This window comes from Hyperoodon ampullatus (genome assembly GCF_949752795.1).
Source record: "Hyperoodon ampullatus genome assembly, chromosome: 12".
Lineage (NCBI taxonomy): Eukaryota > Metazoa > Chordata > Mammalia > Artiodactyla > Ziphiidae > Hyperoodon > Hyperoodon ampullatus.
In genome coordinates this window covers 58241969-58263932 of record NC_136925.1, presented here as the reverse complement: position 1 = coordinate 58263932, position 21964 = coordinate 58241969, and the positions used below count along the sequence as shown (strand labels likewise).

Sequence of the window (21964 nt, the reverse complement as noted above, 5' to 3'; positions counted from 1 at the left end):
CATTTCCTACCTGCCTGGGGCCCTGACACCCTCCCTCGTGCCTGTCAGTAACGTCAGAGATGAAAAAGTAACGAGTGATGGAAAATAGAAAAAACAGTTGTACTTTGCTCATTGTTTTGTACCAATCTGAAAAAAATGATGCTTCCTACCATCAGTGTAACAATAATAGAAAATACTTACATAGTATTTACTATGTACAAGCACTGCCTTAAGAACTTATTAACTTGTTTAATAATTGCAATAACCCTATAAGATTAGTACCATTATTATCCCCAGACAAGGAAATAGTCACAGAGAAATCAGGTCACTTACCGAAGGACACACAGCTAGTAAGAAGTAGAGCTTGGATTCAGATTCAGGATAAGTGGAGAACACAGATAAATGGAAAAGAACAGAATGCTAATATTCAAGCTCTTTCACTATTTAAAATACTAAAATTCTAAGAATATTAATCATTCTTAAGACATAATCATATATACTACCATATTTCTAAAACCAATGTGAAATTACTTGAGAATCTCGAGCATCTAAAATACCTGCATTTAATATGTGCATTAGTATTAATAAATAAAGTGATAATTATATGTCCATAGTAAATGAATTTCATAAAGGGAGATGAAAAAGAATTCATAGATGCTACTTCCACATAGTAAAAATTACCCAAATAATCCAGCCTATAAAAAGAACTCTTCTTAGATATGGGAACATATGTATATGTATAACTGATTCACTTTGTTATAAAGCAGAAACTAACACACTATTGTAAAGCAATTATACTCCAATAAAGATGTTAAAAAAAACCTCTTCTTATACTGCAAATATGCAAATAATCAACTAAAATTCTGGCAGAGATTATCTGCGTTTTTTAAACCATTTATTTGAGTATCCAGTATTTCTCAGTTCTTCATTTTACCTTACGCTGGAGCATCTATGCATCTTTTTTTTTTTTTTTTTTTTTGCGGTACGCGGGCCTCTCACTGCTGTGGTCTCTCCTGTTGTGGAGCACAGGCTCCGGACACGCAGGCTCAGCGGCCATGGCCCACGGGCCCAGCCGCTCTGCGGCATGTAGAATCCTCCCGGACTGGGGCACGAACCTGCATCCCCTGCATCAGCAGGCAGACTCTCAACCACTGCGCCACCAGGGAAGCCCTATGCATCTCATTTTATGAGGCTTTTCAAAAACCTCATAAGGCTTTTGAAAGAGGTCATCCTCTTAATCCCTCTATTTATATACTTGCTTTTAGCACTACTGTTTTGTTTAATCTTGAGGCTTCAGAGAAAGAAAAAGCAGAAACTCTTTACCCTAGCACTATATCTAACATTTACAATATTGCACCTTTCAGCAAATAACAAGTAGAAACAAAGCTGCTAGAGCTAAATTTTTAATCTATTGTTGACACCCCCTTCTCCCTGTCCTAACACTGAGAAGAGCTGGATGCTTCTTGGGTTTATCAAGTGACAAGGAAAGCTGTCACAGAGGGCAGGTGATAAGACAACTCCTGGTAGCAGAAGCCACTTCACAAAAAGCACCAAGAGAATATGCTGTATTGTTTCCTGGGCCTGGAGTTTCCTTCCATGAGGTGCTGGCCTCAAAAAGAACAGAGGAAGAAACATGAATTTCGTCCACAAACATGTACCTCATTTATACTGACTAACGACACGTTAACTGGGAGAGAACATGTTGATGGCAACCAGGAAGTTGTCAAGGCCGCAGACTCAGTGCAACAAGCACAGGGATGTCTCAGTACCTTTATTTACAACACAGACTGTTCCCATATAAGCTCATTCTTTGTCTACTTAGCAAACCGCAATTCCTTCTCAAGATTTCTCAAGTATAGCATAAGAAATCAGATGTTGTTTGGCCATATAACTGTTTATGATATTTGTGTGTGGCTTTTCTCATTCCAGTGAAACAAAAAGCCTCATAACTCAGGCATCCAAGAATGCTAACTTGATAGCCCAATCTCAGCTGGACCCTCAACTCGCCTTGATCAAACTCCAGCTGAGTTCTTGGCTCGGCGCAGCCTGTGGTCACTCAGGTGTAAACAAACTACAGCCTGCTCTTCCCCACCACATCTGTTTTCTTAATATTTTGCTTTTTGGAGCAAATAAGGACATGTTCTCCTGAATTCACCCACTTAACCATTTATTTCTATCAACTAAAGATAAAACATGAAATATCCCACACCTCACCAATTCTCTCCCCAAATACAAGCTATACACATAACTTAACCTGTTTTCCTCCTTTGTTGCAACAGTTTTCCCTTCTAATCAATGGTTCTCTCCACATTAAGTAATGCCAGCAAGCCACTGATGCAAAAAATTCTCAGGATCTCAACAATGAAAGGACAGTGAAGCGTTCTGCAGAAGCACATTCAGAAATCAGTTCATAGAAAAATCCTAACAAACAATTTTAACTCGGCCCATAACACTGGCCTATATACCGCAACATACTTCTATTGTGGTTGAATCCATTCTGCTTTTATAGCCTAGAGGTCAGAAGCATGGAACCATTCCTGTAAACTGGTTGGATTATCCACAGACAGAATTTCAGACCAAACTATAGCCTCAGATTCAACCTAAATGAGAACTGAGTACCTAGACAGTGTAGCAGGGACTGTACATTGACAAAATATTTTAAATGCATCCATAGACATCACTAAGTACAGCACTTAATGTTAAGCAAGAAACACCTAGAGCCTTTTTGTAGCTCATTCGGCTCCTATGCATCTAGTACTTTCTTCTTTTCCCACTTTCTTATGAATTAATCAATTTCCTTGACTCCCCTCCCATCAACATTCTTCCTTCCTCCCTCCCTTCATTCTCAGAGAACATCTTACTTCCCCTAACTCATCCTCTTTCAATTGCCTGGGCATATTCCCTGCGCACCACTTAGGACAAAGCTCCTTCCTAACAGAAAGGCATCCCAACAAGAACTAAGCTAAGGAATGGGAAAGAAATAATGACACCAAGGTTCACACTGAGTGTGCTATAGGGTAGGAAATGGGGCAAGCAAGAAAGGTGCTCACCAATACAAGCCTTTTCACTTACTTGGTTGGAAACGTTCCCTGGATACCATATTAGATAAAAGGAAATTTAGGGGGAAAAAACCCACAATAATTGGATACAGAACAGTCATTAAACATATATCCTGGGAATCACGTGTAGCCTTTAAACCAATTTCAAAACGAATATTTCTCTCCAGGTAGAGCAAGAAATGTATTCATAGATTTTCTTTTTCAGTGTGACACAGATTGCTATGTAAAATAATTTTATATATAATATGCAATAGGAATCTTTCTTTTGACCACATTTCAAACTTAATCTAACATTCAATTGTGAAATCAACCTTTGGTGCACTCTTGAAATACAAAATTAAAAGGATTACACAGTTTTTCTACCAGACTCATAGCATAATATATGAGTATTCAATTACATACTGCTTCCCAAAAAGTACAGTAAAAAATAAGATAACACACCAGCCAGTAATTTTTAGACATTTTAAAAATTAATGGGCTTCCCTGGTGGCGCAGTGGTTGAGAGTCCGCCTGCCGATGCAGGGGACACGGGTTCGTGCCCCGGTCCGGGAAGATCCCACATGCCGCGGAGCGGCTGGGCCCGTGAGCCATGGCCGCTGAGCCTGCGCGTCTGGAGCTTGTGCTCCACAACGGGAGAGGCCACAACAGTGAGAGGCCCATGTACCGAAAAAAAAATAAAAAATAAATAAGAATCTCTTCAAAATTTCAGAAGCACTTCCAGACTAATAAAATAAGCAGCAGGTTTAGTAGGCAAAAAATAAATAAAAATAAAAATAGAAGAGTTAACAAGAAGCAAGGAACCTTAGGATGACAGTAGGCCAAAGATCATACACACTAGCATATTCCATTCGCTCTTCTGCTCTACCCAGTACATTCATCACCCAGGAAAGCTAGAGAAGCCAAACCTGACACCATCCCCTGCACGTCTACCTCATCCCTACTTTGTACAATTTAGGCACATGCCAGTAGGGATACGTGTGATAGAAAGTTACAATCTGTTGGGAGGTATGTTTGACATGATTCCCCTGTCCATTCAGCTAATTCCCAGGTGATTACTGCCCCCACTTGATTCCTTTGAATTAAGTTCTAGAAATATTTGCACTGGAAGTTCAAGAGCACAGAGTCCTCTGTTTACCGTTCTCTGATTATAGGTCAGGGAGGGTGAGGGGCAAGATGGAACCCAAAGGGACCAAGTCATGAAACACAGAATGGGTACGAATAGGAAGAGGACGCTGCCAAAGGTGCAGGGCCACTAGAGAAAGTCACAGAACATTCTCCCAGGTAATGGCTGACTAAGATCCCACAGTAGTGGGCTTCCCTGGTGGTGCAGTGGTTGGGAATCTGCCTGCCAATGCAGGGGACACGGGTTTGAGCCCGGTCCGGGAAGATCCCGCACGCCACGGAGCGACTAGGCCCGTGTGCCACAACTACTGAGCCTGGAGCCTGCATGCCACAACTGCTGAGCCCATGTGTCACAACTACTGAAGCCCGCACGCCTGGAGCCCGTGCTCTGCAATGGGAGAGGCCACTGCAATGAGAAGCCTGTGCACCACAACAAAGAATAGCCCCCTGCTCGCCGTAACTAGAGAGGGCCTGAACGCAGCAACGAACAACCAACTCGGCCAAAAATAAATAAATCAATTAATTAGGAAAAAAAAAAAAGATTCCACTGTAGTGCTGAAGACAAATGCGAAATCACTCTAAAAGAAATGTTCTGGTCTAAATAATGTTATGTAACAAACTGTTGTAGTCAAATTCAGCTGTTGGGGAAGGCCGTAGCCAAGGAAGGAAGAAAAGTACTTTCACACTCTGGCCATCAGCTTGAGGGCAGTGTAAAGACACAGTTGTACTTAGAAGGCCTTAAAGACAGGTCTCCAAAATGGTGTCACAATGTTTACTAACAATTAAAAATGTTGCTATCAGGTAGGTTATAGAGAAAGAACACTTACTGCAGGAACCAAGCTGGAGTTCCTTTAGTCAAGGGTGGCTAATCCCTCAGGCGATATGAGCTAGATTTGTTAGGTCTTAACTACAGTTAATGTGAAGTTTTGCCCTGGCAAAGACACGAATAACATTTTTTTCCTTTAATTTACAGGAGTAATCAATTAGAAGAACTGAGCAATTTAGTATTATTCTATTTTTAAGGTACTTCTCCCTGGGAAAATAAGATTCGAATGAATGGTGAAAATAAATCAGCTCATACTTAGGAATGGAAATATAATTCCAACATAAGCTAGTTATAGTTTTGGATTGCAACCTTACCTTCCCCTCAAATCTAAATGGGGCTCACAAGAAAAATACAGCTTTACCTTCTTTTATTTTGCAGTTAATTATAGTTAACAAGAGGTGACTGGCCAGTGAGCTTGGACACTCTGCAGTGGTAGAGAAAATCTCATTGCCATTCAAATAATTTTAGCTGGTTTGCTTCCATGTGACTATTCACGTGGGTTGGAAATTAGCTGTTACCTATTAAACAAGCTAATTTTACAGCAACACCATTTTGGAATAAAGTTTACATTTTCTTGATCATATGTTCCATTTTGCCTTTAACCATAATCAACCCACTACTGAGCTTGCCAGTTTCGTTCAAGATCATTATGCTCCATTCTGTCCTTGACTAGAAAAATGAAATCTAGAGAGATCTCAAAATGTCTGAAAATGACTTGTTGAGAAAAAAATTTCCCCATCACTAATGGTAATAGTTGAGACAGAGAGAACATTTATATTTGAATACGGTTAAGGCAAACCCATGCAATTCTAATTACCATGAATGCTTCATTATTGCATCTTTTAATGCCAGCTCTAAAACTCTGTTTCTTAAATTACACTTAAATCAGAATTCTGCCTGTGGATACAAGTGCTTGAAAATAAGTCAAAATGTCCACAGAATCTGTATGTTTGAAGCAAAAGTAACATTTAAGCCTGAGTTATCACGATCAGCATTTCCTAAACCGTGTGCTGCCAAACACCAGTGCTACAACACGATGGATGAAAAAAGGCCACGCTGATGAACTACATCTGGAAAACGATGCTGAAGTAGAATGTATAACTGTTCAAAATATTCACTGCCCTTCTGATGGGTCCTTTTCTTCACACGGGTTACACCTCCTGCTCTGCTGAACTCAGAAGGGACCACATGACCTGCTTTGGCCAATAAGATGTGAACAGGAATGACGTGTGTCACTTCTTAGCAGAAGCTTTCAGTTTGTGAATCACCAACTCTTTTCCTTCTGCCAAAGACCAGCAAAGTCCTAAACAGAAGCTGCTCGGCCAAAACCCTGAATAAAGACAACAAAGACCACAGCCACAGATGACCAGTGTCCAGAGGCAAAAACTAAACCTTTGTTGCTGTAAGCTCTTAAGATTCACACTAGACATTCACATTTCAGAGATCCTAAGAAGTCCTGAAATAAAGACCCAGATTAACTTTATTTAACCCATCACTGCTAGCATGCATTTGATCACAGAATCGTTACCTCACATAAAATCCTGAGAAATGTTCTGAGAGAACATTTTCAGGAAATGTCAATGAAGATACTTACTTCAAATCTCCATTCCACTTTGCACAGACTTATTATTAGGTTGACTGTGTCATTTCTTCTAGGGTTTTCAAACTTTTCAAAATCTCTAACAGAATAAGCGTCAACCAGGAGCCATTTTGGTATTCTGACAATCAATTCTCAGAATTCCTCCTTAAAACTAATTTCACTTTCTGCTTATTATTTTCTATATGTTTCACTATTCAAAGACGTATAAATTACTGAAAGGTTACAAATGAACATTCAGTCTACCTTTGTAGATATCATTCCAATTTTTAAACAATTATAAGCATACTTATTTAGGTTTTTTTCAATATATGGAAACAGACAACAGAACAGCATGAAGTTGAAAAATGCATTCAAAACAAAACTGAAGTCAGTTGCTATAGATAGTGCTCGGACACACAACAGATGACACAGTTGACTAATAGCACCTAGAATCTCAGAAGAAATTACAGTTCCATCTCACAGCAGATTTCACTGAATTTTTAGTTTAAAAAGAAACACATTAAAACAAAATGTGTGATTTTTAACTAAGAAAAATCCAAAGAGAATTCCATACTATAGCCTTAAATCTAAGTGCACCTGATAGTATGAAAAGAGACTCAAAGACAACTAAAAGGGCTTCTCTGGTGGCACAGTGGTTGAGAGTCCGCCTGCCGATGCAGGGGACGCCAGTTCGTGCCCCGGTCCGGGAAGATCCCACATACTGTGGAGCGGCTGGGCCCATGAGCCATGGCCGCTGAGCCTGCGCATCCAGAGCCTGTGCTCCGCAACGGGAGAGGCCACAACAGTGAGAGGCCCGCGTACCGCAAAAAAAAAAAAAAAAAAAAAAAAAAAAAACCTAAAAATTGTGATTAAGTCATTTGGCATTGGGAGATTCGGGAATAGGTTACTGAAACAATCTGCTTTATCTTGTACCAAGGATATTTCTAAGGCCAGCTTTTGTCTGGAATAATAAAGGTTCGCTGCTACTAAGGGCACCTAGAGTGCCTTCTTTCAGGGAAGGAGAGAAGACAGCGGCAGTGCAGTCTGGCGGGGCCTCTTCTGCTCCAGTGATGGGCTATTCTTCACAATAAGGGTCCCTGTGTAAGTGACCTGCTCAGCCTCATACCCGCCCTGAAGACACTCCCCTCCCTTTCTGAAGGCGGTACCTGCCAAGACTCAACCCCTCTGGTCCCCTTTTGACACTTTCCGTGCCTCCTTACAGTGGAGCACTCACCCACTGGGAGTGAAAGTCTGTGGATGATTTCTGAGCTCTCTCACCAACAGGCCTGCTCCTCCCTGCACAGCCTTCCCCACCCGGAAGCAGCTTCTCACGCAAGTCCTGCTGGTCCCAGCTGCTTCCTGGCCACACCTGCACGCGATTTGGCATTTATAGATTTCTCTATCTCCCAGTTTCACTAAAAATGTAGTCTGTGATATGTTCCCAATGGTCTTTACTGTTCTGTAGGTTTTCCAGGAGGAGAGGTAGCAAGATTGCCACCATACTCCTACCAGTACTTAAAGACCTTTCCCCTGTTTGTCATTTTCCTTCCATGCATACAAGAAAGCTAATCTACAATCTAAAAAAAATTCTCCATGTCAAGCCAAATTAGCCTATTTGGTCATAATGCTTACCTCATAATACATGTCAGAAGAGGCCAGGAGTCAAGAGTCATTAAGACCAAGCTCCTCCTTTCACTATGAGTACAGAGGTCAAGAAAGGTAATGAGATTTTGTCCAGGGCTAACCAACAGAGATAAAACAAGAAAACTCAAGCTCCTTCCAATGTATTACAGAGACTCCTTTGAGAAGGAATAGTCAGTACTCCTGAGTTTTCAAATGGTTTATAAAGGCCCATTATCATGCAGACCCAGGAACAGGCGTGGCAGCCAAATTACACCAGGCCAGTTATCAAAATCCCCGATAGATAAATGAATAAATAATAACTGGTTGTAGGTAAGGAAAGATGACAGCAGAGAGTCCTAGCTGGGGAAGGATGTAGAAGAAAGTTGGAATTTGGCCAATTTTTAATTACAATCTTGGTCCTGTATATCCAATCACCAATAACTCAGGGACTGGGTTTTCCTTTTAGTTGTACCGTCAGAACAGAATTCTCAAACACACACTCTTGTTTTCCACTACCCATTTCCACTCCCACTGATGCCTGCCGCATATCTTCATCCCTAATTCTCCTAACCTCATCATCATATGGTCCAATAACCATCCCTCTGCCCTTACTATGTGCATATCGAATTCTGCACTCAAAACAAACTAGTAGTCTAAGTGACAATGGGAGCGAACAATTTCAAAGATCATTTCTTTCATTCTAAAGTTCTCTCACTGACTCTGTGAAAAGCTTCTATAAGGAAGTGCTGATTAATAACCTACAGCTTTGATTTTAAGTGCTACATTAGTAATTTGAAAGAGTCATAACTCAGGAAAGATATCTAAGAAGCCCAGAAAAGAATTCATGCTTAAAAACAACTGATCTATCCATGAAAAGACTGCATTTATTTCTTGAGGAATCTGGATCTGCATTAAGATGCATGTTTGATTTGAAACTGGTCTTCTTCTGCCACCAAGTGTTAGCATACACTTCTAACCAACCAGTTTCTGCAATGTTCAAATCACAGAAATACAACGTCACTCAATGTGAAAAATAAATCCCAAAGAATGCACTGTAAAAAAGCACTGACCTAAACAAGTAGTAGTCTAACCATGTGAAACAAATATACTCTAAAGAAATTATACAAATAAATAAATTTTAGCTACTCTTTCAGAGACAAAGCAATTTAGTAAGATTTTCTGAGGCTTCATTCATTTGATTTAAAAAACTACAACTTTGAAAACACAGTGATAATCAAAATAGCTTTACGATACACAAAACTACTTTCAAAGGAATTCCCTGGTGGCCAGTGGATAGGACTCCATGCTTTCACAGCTGAGGGCGTGGGTTGAATCCCTGGTCAAGGAACTAAGATCCCGTAAGCCGCATGGCGCAGCCAAAAAAATAAATAAACTACTTTTAATACTCTCTTACGTGATATATTCCACTAGAATTTTATGAAACTAAGATGTAAAATTAACACATTGACTAAATGCCTCCTGGTGTTAGAAAAATATATAATTATCAAAAAAAAGTCTTATGTTTCCCAGAATCTCAGTTAGAGAACTTAGTTCTCTAGCTTGGGAACCAGAATACCATGCTGTAGCAGAGGAAGCTTCATATCGAGAAATTTGAAGGAGAGTTTCTATATATGTTGGTAGTGTATAGGAAAAGGTCAGGAGGATATACTAGTAGTGGTACCTAAGGCAGAGAAAGTATATTGGGAGGAAGGGAGTGGGAGATTGGTGATGAGGGTAAAAAATGTATCTTTCAATCTGTAGGTTTGTATGTATCAATATTTGGATTTTTTACAGTGAGCATATATTCATCTAGCACTTCTGTAATTAAAATAACTTTTAAAATAACAAGTACTTGAAATGAGACAAAGTTCCTAATATGAGTGAAAAAAAGTATTCCACACCCCTCTCTCTCTCTCCTCCCTTTTATTTCGTTATCAATCTTAAGTAAACTGAATGCTGGTAATACATTCCACTATTGACTTTATCAATGGTCTGTCTCACCCTTGTAAATGAGTGGACCCAGAATGAAAACCTAGAAGAGAATTAGTGCTGAGAGAGGAAAACAGACAGCTGGAAATGTAAAAAAAAAAGTTAAGAAACTAAAGAGTCACATATTTTAAAATAATCTACATTCCAAACCACAAAGCATAATAAAAATCTACTGATGTGTATGCCACCTTTTCGTATTGGTTTTAAGTTTTGCAGTGGACCCACTGATTTGCTGCACAAAGAAAATACTGGCTCTGCATAGCATAGGGAGATCAGCTCGATGCTTTGTGACTACCTAGAGGGGTGGGATAGGGAGGGTGGGAGGGAGGCTAAAGAGGGAGGGGATATGGGGATATATGTATATATATAGCTGATTCACTTTGTTGTACAGAAGAAACTAACACAACATTGTAAAGCAATTATACTCCAAAAAAGATGAAAAACAAAAAAAGAGAAAATACTGGCTATTTTAAGCCTGTACATCTCAAAGTATACTACTCTTCAGACCATCTGGATCAGAACCCCTGTCACACTTACTGGATGAAAGCCAAGGTCTTAGGTCCAATTCCAGATCTGAACTTAGAGAATGGAAATCTGCAGCTTCAACAAGTACACCAGGTGACTCATGAATCCCAAAGTTTAAGATGTATTTTCTTAAGCATTCAGAAACACTAACCATCATAATAGTAAATAGGAACAGACTGATTCCACAAATTAAAGGCAAATATTCTTATTTGGCTTTCTGAAAGACAGTAAGATCTTAGTTTATTTTCCAAAGATTAACATTCTAATCAAAACAAAACGCAACCTGATTTAGATTTTATACAGTCTTCAAGCAGGGACTGTTTCTATTTTGATCATCACTCTATGCCCAGCACCCAGTGTCTGACACATAGTAGGCACTTGATAAATAGTTGTTGAATTAGTAGGATTCGGACCAAGGAGCTCCCCACATAGAGAAATGAAACTGGATGGACAGAACTTGGCAAGTGGGAGGGAAGAAGATGAGACTGACAATGAGGTAAGAGGGATTCTGGACGGGGCTCTGCAACTGAGGATGATGTGATCTCATTTCAGTCACTTAACTTCTAAGTCTCAGGTCCCTTTTCTATAAAGTAAAGAAGCAGATTCTGTGAAATCAACTGCCAAGAAATCATTTAAAATGCATGCAGTCTGAAATGTTGAAATACAAATTCTAGAGTTAATTTAAACATCCCTTTGATAAACGTCCTTGGGTGCTCTCATTTCAAAGTTAATATTATAAAGACAGAAACATTTTGAAATGTGGGTATTACCTTCACCACTGATTTGTCATTCTGTGATTAAGTTTGATACCACTGGGAAGAGGACAATCCATTTGAAAGCAAAACAAGAAAGATAATGAGTAAAAAAAGTAAACTGTCAGTCTACAGGTTTTGTCAGTTGTTATCATTCCTAATTCCCAAATCTATGATTTACACAAATGATTTTACCTAAATATTCTGGAGTGGTACCTAATATAGTTATTATTTAATTTGGGCATAGCTATTAAAAAAAACATGCAAGATATGGGGGGGGATTTTTTACAATAGTGTGTAGAAAACTCATAACCACAGGATGGTCAATCACCCAAACACATGTTTTTACAGGACCAAAAAGACTTTCTGAGCACAGAGACATTAAATACAAACTGTTGAATTTAGAAAAAAGATCTACTTACTAATAAACATGACCTTCATTTACAGAGCTGCAAATCAGTCTTAACTGCAGCAAAGAGTCATGGAGAGCAGGAACGAATACTAATCTGTATGCCCATCTCCAAAACTCTGGTACATCAGAGCAGGTCAGCAGATGTCTTAATTTGCATGAGAACCTCCCTAGGCTGAAATGGGAAAAAAAAGGAAGGGTGCCCTTAGGATTCCAAGCGAACTGCTTGTGACTCCAGAGAAAAGTCCAAAGTCACTCCAACCTCTGAGAGAGGAGGCAGTGGCCTAGGAAGGCAGAAAGTCACCCTGAGATAGGGGAAGTCAAAAGACATGTCCCCTGGCTGTGGCACTGCTGACCATTCTCAGGGAGAAGTACTGTTAAGTACTGAGCTGGGGAGTGGGGAGCCCTTCTGTTACCCTCTTACCCAGTCCCTGGAACACTTGTTCCACACCCTCAATGGAGACAACTGCTGAAAGAGCAAGGTGGCTTTTTGGAAACCTTGAAAGAGCTATGTAAAAGGGGGCGGGGCGGAGCTTGTCCCACCTTGAAGAACCCAGCCTCAGGAAGCAGCACCAGTATATGCAGGCCAGGGGAGAAAGCTTTGAGCGCAGCAGGCTGCAAACAACCAGAAGCAAAGAACGCAGCGAAATACAACTCTGGCACTGCCCCCAAGGCTTTTCAAGGGATGAAGCATATGTGGCAACAGATGAAGCAACAGTAAGTGATGGTCAGAGTGTGAGGCTAATAGCCACGGTGGCAAAGGAGGGGACAGCTGCCATGGCCTCCATGGAGGCTCTTGAGACAACTCAGCATCCTTGGGAATTGGAACCAGACTGACTTGGAATTCCAGGAGCAATAGTGGCAGGGGTGCCGAAAAGCACTACAAATGTCCCTCATGCCCCAACCATGCTCAGGGCTGGTGTGGCTGGCAAAACAGGGCTTATAGGAAAAATGCCCACTGACCTTCTTCCGGAGCCATGGTGCTTTGGACAATTTCATGAAGGTCAAATGAGGCTTAAAAGTTCTGCTTTCTCCTGCCAAGATACCTTTTTCTTGAAATGTCCTTTTTGCAGCATCTGAAGAAAATAAAAAGCATAAAAATGCTACCGTATGATAACCATATGAGACAAGAATCTAAAAAAGAGTGGATATATGTATATGTATAACTGAATCACTTTGCTGTACACCTGAAACTAATACAACATTGTAAATCAACTATTCTCCAATAAAATTAAAATTTAAAAATGCTACTATAACACATGGCAGTCTTTAATCATAAAAATGGCATTTCAAAAGATAACAAATTATCTTATAAGGAAGATTATAAACTGGTTTGAGATTTTTTTAAGAGAGGAAAAAACACAACATGTATGATAACAAACACATTATGACAGTTAAATCTGCAGTGATGTCAAACTTTCGGTAAAGCACACAAAAGCCACAATTTGACAAGGAAACATTTAATAAATAAAATAACTCTTGGCTGATATGATGCAGATTTCACACAATATCCCAGTGGTGTCCATATGTATAAAAAAGGACCAGCTTATCTGTAAACCCTCATATCTAAAACTTCTGCTTCTAACCAAGATAGAATAACAGGAATCGGATTTACCCTCCATCTAAAACAACCAAAAAAAAGGACAAAGTATACGAAACAATGGTTTGTGAGACACTGTACACCAGGCAATGAAGGTCAGTGATCCCTCAGAGATGAGAAACAGACAAGGTAAGCCCTACAATTGTTCAGCTTACGTCCCTGGGTGTCTAGGTCTCTGCTCAAGGAAGAGAAACCCAGATAGAGTCCAGTCATCACACTAGGTTCAGAAAAAAGAGCAGAAAGTAGAAAAGACCAAGGCATCTGGAGCTTATGGGACAGAATGCCAGAGAAGTGAGTCCTGCAGAGAGAAAACTGCAGAGATCCACAAAGGGTCCCCCTAGTGGATTCAGCTAAGCCACTGACCAGCACATGTGTGTGAGCAAACTACCAGAGGCTGGAAAACACACTCCAAAGGATTAGGGAGAACATGCCCAGTTGTCACCCAGGGTTAGGAATTCTGTCTGTTCCCATCAGCCAGGCTGGAAAACCTCAAGATTCATGGGACACTTGGCAGAGTAATCTAAGGGTCTTGCCTCAGTGGAGAGGAAAAATTAGCTCTGGCCTGGTACTGCTCTAGTCCCACCTAACAAATCTTAGAAGCAAGATGCCAAAGGAAAAACCTGTTTCCAAGTAATTTAATTATGTCCCAGAACCAAGCCCAAGAATAATTATAGTAAAACAAATTATCCGGGCTTCCCTGGTGGTGCAGTGGTTGCGAGTCCGCCTGCTGATGCAGGGGACGCGGGTTCGTGCCCCGGTCTGGGAAGATCCCACATGCCGCGGAGCGGCTGGGCCCGTGAGCCATGGCCGCTGAGCCTGCGCGTCCGGAGCCTGTGCTCCGCAACGGGAGAGGCCACAGCAGTGAGAAGCCCGCGTACCGCAAAAAAATAAAAAAATAAAAAAAATAAAAAAAATAAAAAATAAAACAAATTATCCAACACCCAACAAGGTAAAATTTATAATGCCTGATATCTAATCAAAAATGACCAGGCATATAAACAAACAGGAAAATATGAGCCACAATGAGAAGATAACTTAATTCACCAAAAGTGACCCAGAACTAACACAGATGTTAGAATTAGCAGATAAGGGTTTCAAAGTAGTTATTATAACTGTATTCTTTCTGTTCAGAAAGTTAAGTGCAGACATGCAAACTACAAAAAAAAAAGACCCAAATTAAATTTATAGAGATTAAAACTGCAAGGTCTGAGAAAAATAAATTAGATGGAATTAAGAACAGATTAGACACTGCAGAACAAAAAACTAGTGAACTTGAAGACATAACAATAAAAACCACCCAAAATAAAACAGAGAAGAAAAAGAAATAAGAAAAAAAAAAAGGAACAGAACATCAGTAAGCTATGAGGCAACTTAGGTTGGCAAATATATGTGTAAGTGGAGTCCCTGAAAAAGAGGCAAGAGAGAAAGAGATAGAGAAGATACTTGAAGAACTAATGGCTGTTAGGGAATGAGAGCTATACCACAACCACAATGGAAAATAATCTGAGCAGTTAACTATTGAAATTTAAGCTGCACAAGCATTTTGAAAAAGTAATTCCAATATTAGGAAAATACACAAAAATAATATTATTCAGCCATAAAAAGGAATGAAACTGAGTTATTTGTAATGAGGTGGATGGACCTAGAGTCTGTCATACAGAGTGAAGTAAGTCAGAAAGAGAAAAACAAATACCGTATGCTAACGCACGTACATGGAATCTAAAAAAACAGCACTGATGAACCTAGTGGCAGGGCAGGAATACAGACGCAGACATGGAGAAGGGATTTGAGAACACAAATGGGGAAGGGTAAGCTGGGACAAAGTGAGAGGGTGACATGGACATATATACACTACCAAATGTAAAATAGCTAGCTAGTGGGAAGCAGCTGCATAGCACAGGGAGATCAGCTCAGTGCTTTGTGACCACCTAGAGGGGTGGGATAGGGAGGGTGGGAGGGAGGGAGACGCAAGAGGGAGGCGATGTGGGGATATATGTATAAATGTATATTTATAGCTGATTCACTTTGTTGTACAACAGAAACTAACACAACACTGTGAAGCAATTATACTCCAATAAAGATATAAAAATAAATAAATAAATATTCAGTGAGAAACTGTCCCTTTTAAGTTCAGCTAATTCTCATCAATTTTAAGTATGTCCTAATTTTTCTAACAATTAAAACCATAAGCCTAGTGAAAGATTATCTAATGTTTCAAGGAAATGTGTTCTTATAAATAAAAGATACACCAGGTACTGTTCTGGGTGCCAGGGATACAATGGACAAAATAAATCCCCAGTCCTCAGGGAGCATCCAAATATACTGGGTGCCACAAACAAATAAATACACAATGCCGGGTATCAACAAGTGATACAAAGAAAAATAAAGCAGTAGGGATATACAAAGTGATGTGGAAGAAAAGGGGTTGTTATTTCAGAGAAGGTGGTCTGGGAATCCTGTTCCGAAGATGAGACATTTGAGAAGCCACCTGGATGAGGTCTAGAAGAGAATCACGTGTGTATCTGAAGCGAGGGTGCTCATGGCAGAAGGAACAGCTTCCATGGGGAAAAGTGGGTAGTAGGTCGAAAAGCAGTAAAAAGGGTAGGATAACTGGAACAGGATGAGCGGGGGATCGGGGAAGAGGTAGGAAAGGGGTTTAGAGAAGTGGGCAGGGGCCTTACGAGGCATGGCAAAACCTTTGGACTGTATTCTAAGTATGGTGGGAAATTCTGAGGGTTTTAAGCAAGGGAAATTTATGTATGATAGTAACTTTCTTTACTCATCTATATTTCAACTGAAATATACATGTCTTCCTGGTGAGAGCAATTGAGTCTCAGGAGATTGAAAGTGCTCCTCTCTTTCCCTGGAAAAGTATTAGTTGAAGGAAAGACAGCTAAATGGAGTGTCACAGTGTTTAAGATGGGGGGGAGGGGGAGCACTGGGGTCTTGGGTCACCATCTGGCATCTCCTGAGACATGTACCAGACTTGGCTTTTGAAGTTGTATCCTCCCTTGTTCCCCTATACAATGACTCTCTGTAATTTCTGTGCCCTTGCAGGTACACAAGATTTCATTCTATTGCTCGCAAATTCATAAACTCAATGGAGCTGAGGCACCTTACCACCCTTCCACTACTCTTTTTTTTTTTTTTAATTTATTATTTATTGGCTGTGTTTGGTCTTCGTTGCTGCGCATGGGCTCTCTCTAGTTGCGGCGAGTGGGGGCTACTCTTCGTTGTGGTGTGTGGGCTTCTCATTGAGGTGGCTTCTCTTGTTGCAGAGCACGGGCTCTAGGCGTGCAGGCTTCAGTAGTTGCGGCATGCGGGCTCAGTAGTTGTGGCTCACGGGCTCTAGAGCGCTGGCTCAGCAGTTGTGGCACACAGGCTTAGTTGCTCTGCAGCATGTGGGATCTTCCCAGACCAGGGCTTGAACCCGTGTCCTCTGCATTAGCAGGCAGGTTCTTAACCACTGTGCCACCAGGGAAGCCCCCTTCCACTACTCTTGAGCACACAGAAAAAGCAGAGTTCCCCAGTGCAAAGGTGGAACTGGTGAGAATACTGTACAGCCATGCATCACACAAGACCATCCTCTCTTCACTTCCACTGCCATCTGGCTTTGCTACTTCTATGGACACATCTCAGAAACAGAGCACAGGTCACTTCTGCTCTCAGACTTAGGGTGTTTCTGCTGCTTTGTTCAGGGGATGATGGAGGGATAAGAATTCACACTCTAGCTTAGCCTCTGACTCTCCCCTTCACCCAAACTAGGGAATCTTCCCTAGCATCAGGGCAGGAAAAACACCATTATCTTTTGTTGTTGAAACCCCAAAGCCCTTTCTCTATTTTTTCTGCTGTATTCTCTCTCTTCTGAGCACGAGGTGCCACTGCTTGGAGGGGGAGGCTAGGCATTAAAGAAGGGATACAAGAAACACACAGATAAAAACTCGGTATCTCAAAATATTATCCCACCACATTTTCAAAAATCTCCCTTTGTTATTTTACTTCTGTAATATCTGCCAAGTGCTAGTATGTGCTAAATGTGATGTTTTGATCGGTTTGTAAATTTGGGGCATGTCCTAAAACCCTTCACTGTGAGTCACTGCCACCATATGATTTTTCCTCTCTCTTCTATGGTAATAAAAAAGGTTAAGCAATAGACCATTAAAATACCAAGAAAACACTAGTTCTTAGTTGTAAGCAACAGATGACAACTTTGGCTGAGTTAAGCAGGAAAGGAATTTATATAATAACACTGAGAGGACTAGAGCCGCAGGCTGGAAGGCTAGGAAGCCAAGATGTCCAACATTACAATGGATAACAGGTCCAGGGATGCCACCACCTCTCCCAGCCGGCACTACTGAAGCCATGCACAGACACAAAGGGCAAGAACTCTGTCACCTGCTTTAGACACTGATGACACGACCTATCCCCACAATGGATTCTGCACAGTTCTTTTTTGCTCAGGTTGCTAGCTTCTGACTCAAAGTCTGGGCCAAAGCAAGATCATGTAACACCAAAAAGAAAAGTCTGTGAAAGCACATATCTGACATGAGAGATAGTGGGGAAGAGTTTAGATGCTAGGCAACCTAAACAAAAAGACAACAATCCAGCATATGCATGTTTAAAGAAGACTGTATTCGTACCAATTACGGTCATGCCTCAGAGATTCTGAGGGTTCAGTTCCAGACCACCACAATAAAGCAGAATATCATAATAAAGCAAGTCACACAAATTTGAGGGGGGACATAAAAAAGTTATATTTACACGATACTGTAGTCTATTCAATGTGCAATAGCATTACATCTAAAAAACAATGTACTTTATTGCTAAAAAATTCTAACCATCATCTGAGCCTTCAGTGAATACTAATTTTTTTTGCTGGTCGGCAGTCTTGCCTCAATGTCAATGGCGGCTGACTGATCAGGGTGATGGCTGCTGAAGGCTGGGATGGCTGCGGCAGTTCCTTAAAATAAGACACCAGTGAAGTTTGCCGCATTGATGAACTCTTCCTTTCACTTGAACACTTAGAGGCCATTGTAGGGTTATTAAGTGGCCTAATTTCAGTATTATTGTGTCTCAAGGAATAGAGAGACCCAAAGAGTGGGTGAGAGATGGGGAAACGGACAGTCAGTGGAGCAGTCAGAAGACACACATTTATTAAGTTGGCTGTCTTATATGTGCATGGTTCATGGCACCCCAAAGATCACTGACCACAGATCACCATAACAAATATAATAATCACAGAAAAGTTTGAAATATTGCAAGAATTACCAAAATGTGACACAGAGACACTAAGTGAGCAAATGTTAGAAAAATGTCACTGATAGACTTGCTCTATATAGGGTTACCTTCAATTTGTTAAAAAAAAAAAAAAAAAAGCAGTATCTGTCAAACACAATAAAGCAAAGAGCAATAAAACGAAGTCTGCTTGTACTGTTACAATTAACTTATCACCTTTTAGTTCATATAATCACAAACAGGTATATCTTTTCTCAACTACCTGTCATAACCCAGCTTCAAACTTCTTTATTTTGGCATATTCTCAACTGTTTTAAACACACATAATATCAAAACATTAAGCTGAATATTATAAAGCTGTCATTTTTATTGCTCAAAAACAGTCAAATATTGGCAATGTCTGATGGTTTAACATATACCATAATGGACTAACTTACTAAATCCCTAAAATTTGACTAAAGAGATTAGGGCATATTTTCTAAGTGTTCAAGTATTTGAAGAATTATCACACAGAAAAGCTTCGGATGGCAACTTAGCAACGTGTTCACACCAACCCTCAAAATAGAAATGGCTAGAAAGTGTCAAAGGTAAAATTCATTTGTTAAGTTATTTATTGAGCAGTTCTCCTATGTGCCAGGCACAATATGTCCTGAAGACAGCAAACATGTCCCTGCTTTTATGGAGTATATAGTCTCATGGGACAGATTTTAGCCCAAGAAGGAGAAAGACAATGTTTAGAATTATCAGAAAATACAAGAGATATAAGGAAAGGAGCTTTGTTAACAGAAATCAAAATAGTAGGTATTTGTATTGTTCATTACTATCTACATTTGTTTTTGCATATTATTTTATTTGCTATATCAATATTATTATAAATTGATTCTAAAGAAACAACATTTTCTGATTTACTGGCTTCAGTTACATCAAATTTTGATCCAACAGCTCTCATTATTCACTGGGCCTGAACTCTTTGATGATGGATATCTATCCACAATACTGGTTTAAATAATATTTGTCACAAAGCACATTTCATTTTTATTACTGTGTTTTTCCAGCAGAGTATATTCTCTAGGTACATAGAAATATGGGGAACAAATGTCACCTTCATTTGGGAAAGTATTTCTTAGGATTGACTCTATATTCCTAATATAATCTATAAGTATAATCTATTGCTTAGCCAGAATACTGGGTAATGGTTATAGAAATATCATTCTTGAGATGAGAAAAATTCTTGCTAGTGTAAAAACCACATGGGGCTTCCCTGGTGGCACAGTGGTTAAGAGTCCGCCTGCCGATGCAGGGGACGCGGGTTCATGCCCCAGTCCAGGAAGATCCCACATGCCACGGAGCGGCTGGGCCCGTGAGCCGTGGCCGCTGAGCCTGCACATCCGGAGCCTGTGCTCCACAACGGGAGAGGCCACAACAGTGAGAGGCCCGCGTACCACACACACAAAAAAAAAAACATGTCATTTTTCATCTATGTTAACTCATGTTCTGGAAGAGAAGCTTATGAATATTTTAAGAAATTGTTCAATTCCTCCTAGTACCAAAGACATTCTTTCAAGTGCTAAATAGAAAAGCACATAGCAAATACACCAGATATCCTTCAAAAGTCATCTAAGAATGCTCCCTAAATAACATAATTCACCTCATATTTAAAGAAGCAGATTGTCTGAAGAACAATTTCTTAATGTATATTTTAAACACAAGGAGACTTTGCTGTATAAAAGAACATCAAAATGAATAATAAAGAGACAATACTTTTGTAATCCTAAGTAATATAATTTTATCTATTTTTAACTTTTTATTTTTTGTATTTATTCAATTCCTTCCCATACCTGAAAAGAAGGCAGTGTAACTGGAGCATACTGAGGGAGAAGAGAGAAGCAGGGTAAGACAGGAGACCTCAGCAGAAGACCAGAACACAAGGATACTGTGGGCCACAGCAAGGCGTCTGGAAAGTTGTGATAGACAGCTATACCCAACTTAAGGTCTCAGAGTCATTCTGGCAGATGAAGAGTCAAAGATTTCACTATGCTTACAAACTGCTAGAGCGGAGTATAGGAGGCTACTGTCAAAGAACTCAAGGGATTTCAAGAAAAGGAACAGTTGTAATGGTAGTAGTCGGGGGGGTAATTATTATTATTATTACTATTATTATTATTACTAATGATAATAGCTATCATCTATTTAACACTGTACATGTGCCAAACACTATACCAAAGCACTTCATGTATATTATCTCATTTTGTTTTGAGAATAGTTTCTATTATGTTTGTTTTACAAATAAGGAAATTAAGTAAGGAATTAGATAGATTGCTTAAAGTCACTCAGCTGGTCACAGGCGGCATTGTGGGTCAGGGAGCAGGCCGGCAATCAGCTCTGACTGACCCCACAGCTCACTTTGAGCCAGGATGGTTGGATGGCTGTGCTCACAGTGCTGCAGCAAGAGAGCGAACAAAGCCCTCAATGCCCAAGAGGAAATATTCAGACAACAGCAGGAAGGAGAGGTAGAGGGTAACAAACCCTGACACCATGAACCACCAATAAAAAAAGGCTTTTGTGTGAGGGCAAAACAGGGACAAAGCAAGAAAGAACTAAGAGAAAGTGGGTGACATTTCTGGGTCCTGTGGTGCGAGGCATTTGGTGCAGCGAGGAAGCTATGATCTCAGACTGGAGCCAGGCTTCAGCTTAGGCTGGAAGGTAGAAGGCGTGCTTCCGGAAACCGGTTAGGAGTCCTGTTGTTCATTTACAGTGTAACAGACCAGCATAGTGATTATGAACACAGGATCTAGTGGGAGTGGCAAGATGGGTGAAGGAGGTCAAAAGATGCAAACTGCCACTTATTAAAAAAATAAGTCCTTGGGCTTCCCTGGTGGCGCAGTGGTTGAGAGTCCGCCTGCCGATGCAGGGGACACGGGTTCGTGCCCCGGTCCGGGAAGATCCCACATGCCGCGGAGCAGCTGGGCCCGTGAGCTATGGCTGCTGAGCCTGCACGTCCAGAGCCCGTGCTCCACAATGGGAGAGGCCACAACAGTGAGAGGCCCGCGTACCACAAAAAAAAAAAAAAAAAAAGTCCTGGGGATGTAATGTACAGCATGGTGCCCATACTTAATAATACTGTCTTGCGTATTTGAAGGCTGTTAAAAGAGTAAATCTTAAACATTCTCATCACAAGGAAAAAAATTTTATAACTATGTGTGCTGATGGATGTTAACTAGACTTATTGTGGTGATCATTTTGCAGTATATACAAATATCAAATCA

General features: G+C 40.4%; 1 protein-coding gene across 1 annotated transcript in view; it reads right to left on the bottom strand.

The window, feature by feature from the left end:
- The window catches only part of AKAP7 (A-kinase anchoring protein 7), a gene marked incomplete at both ends in the record, with an annotated part of 130388 nt that overhangs the window by 60615 nt on the left and 47809 nt on the right, over nt 1-21964 (bottom strand). Inside the window, one exon of the mRNA XM_079716298.1 lies at nt 12827-12939. Coding sequence (XP_079572424.1) covers nt 12827-12939 — 113 coding nt within the window. The remainder of the gene's footprint in view (nt 1-12826; nt 12940-21964) is intronic.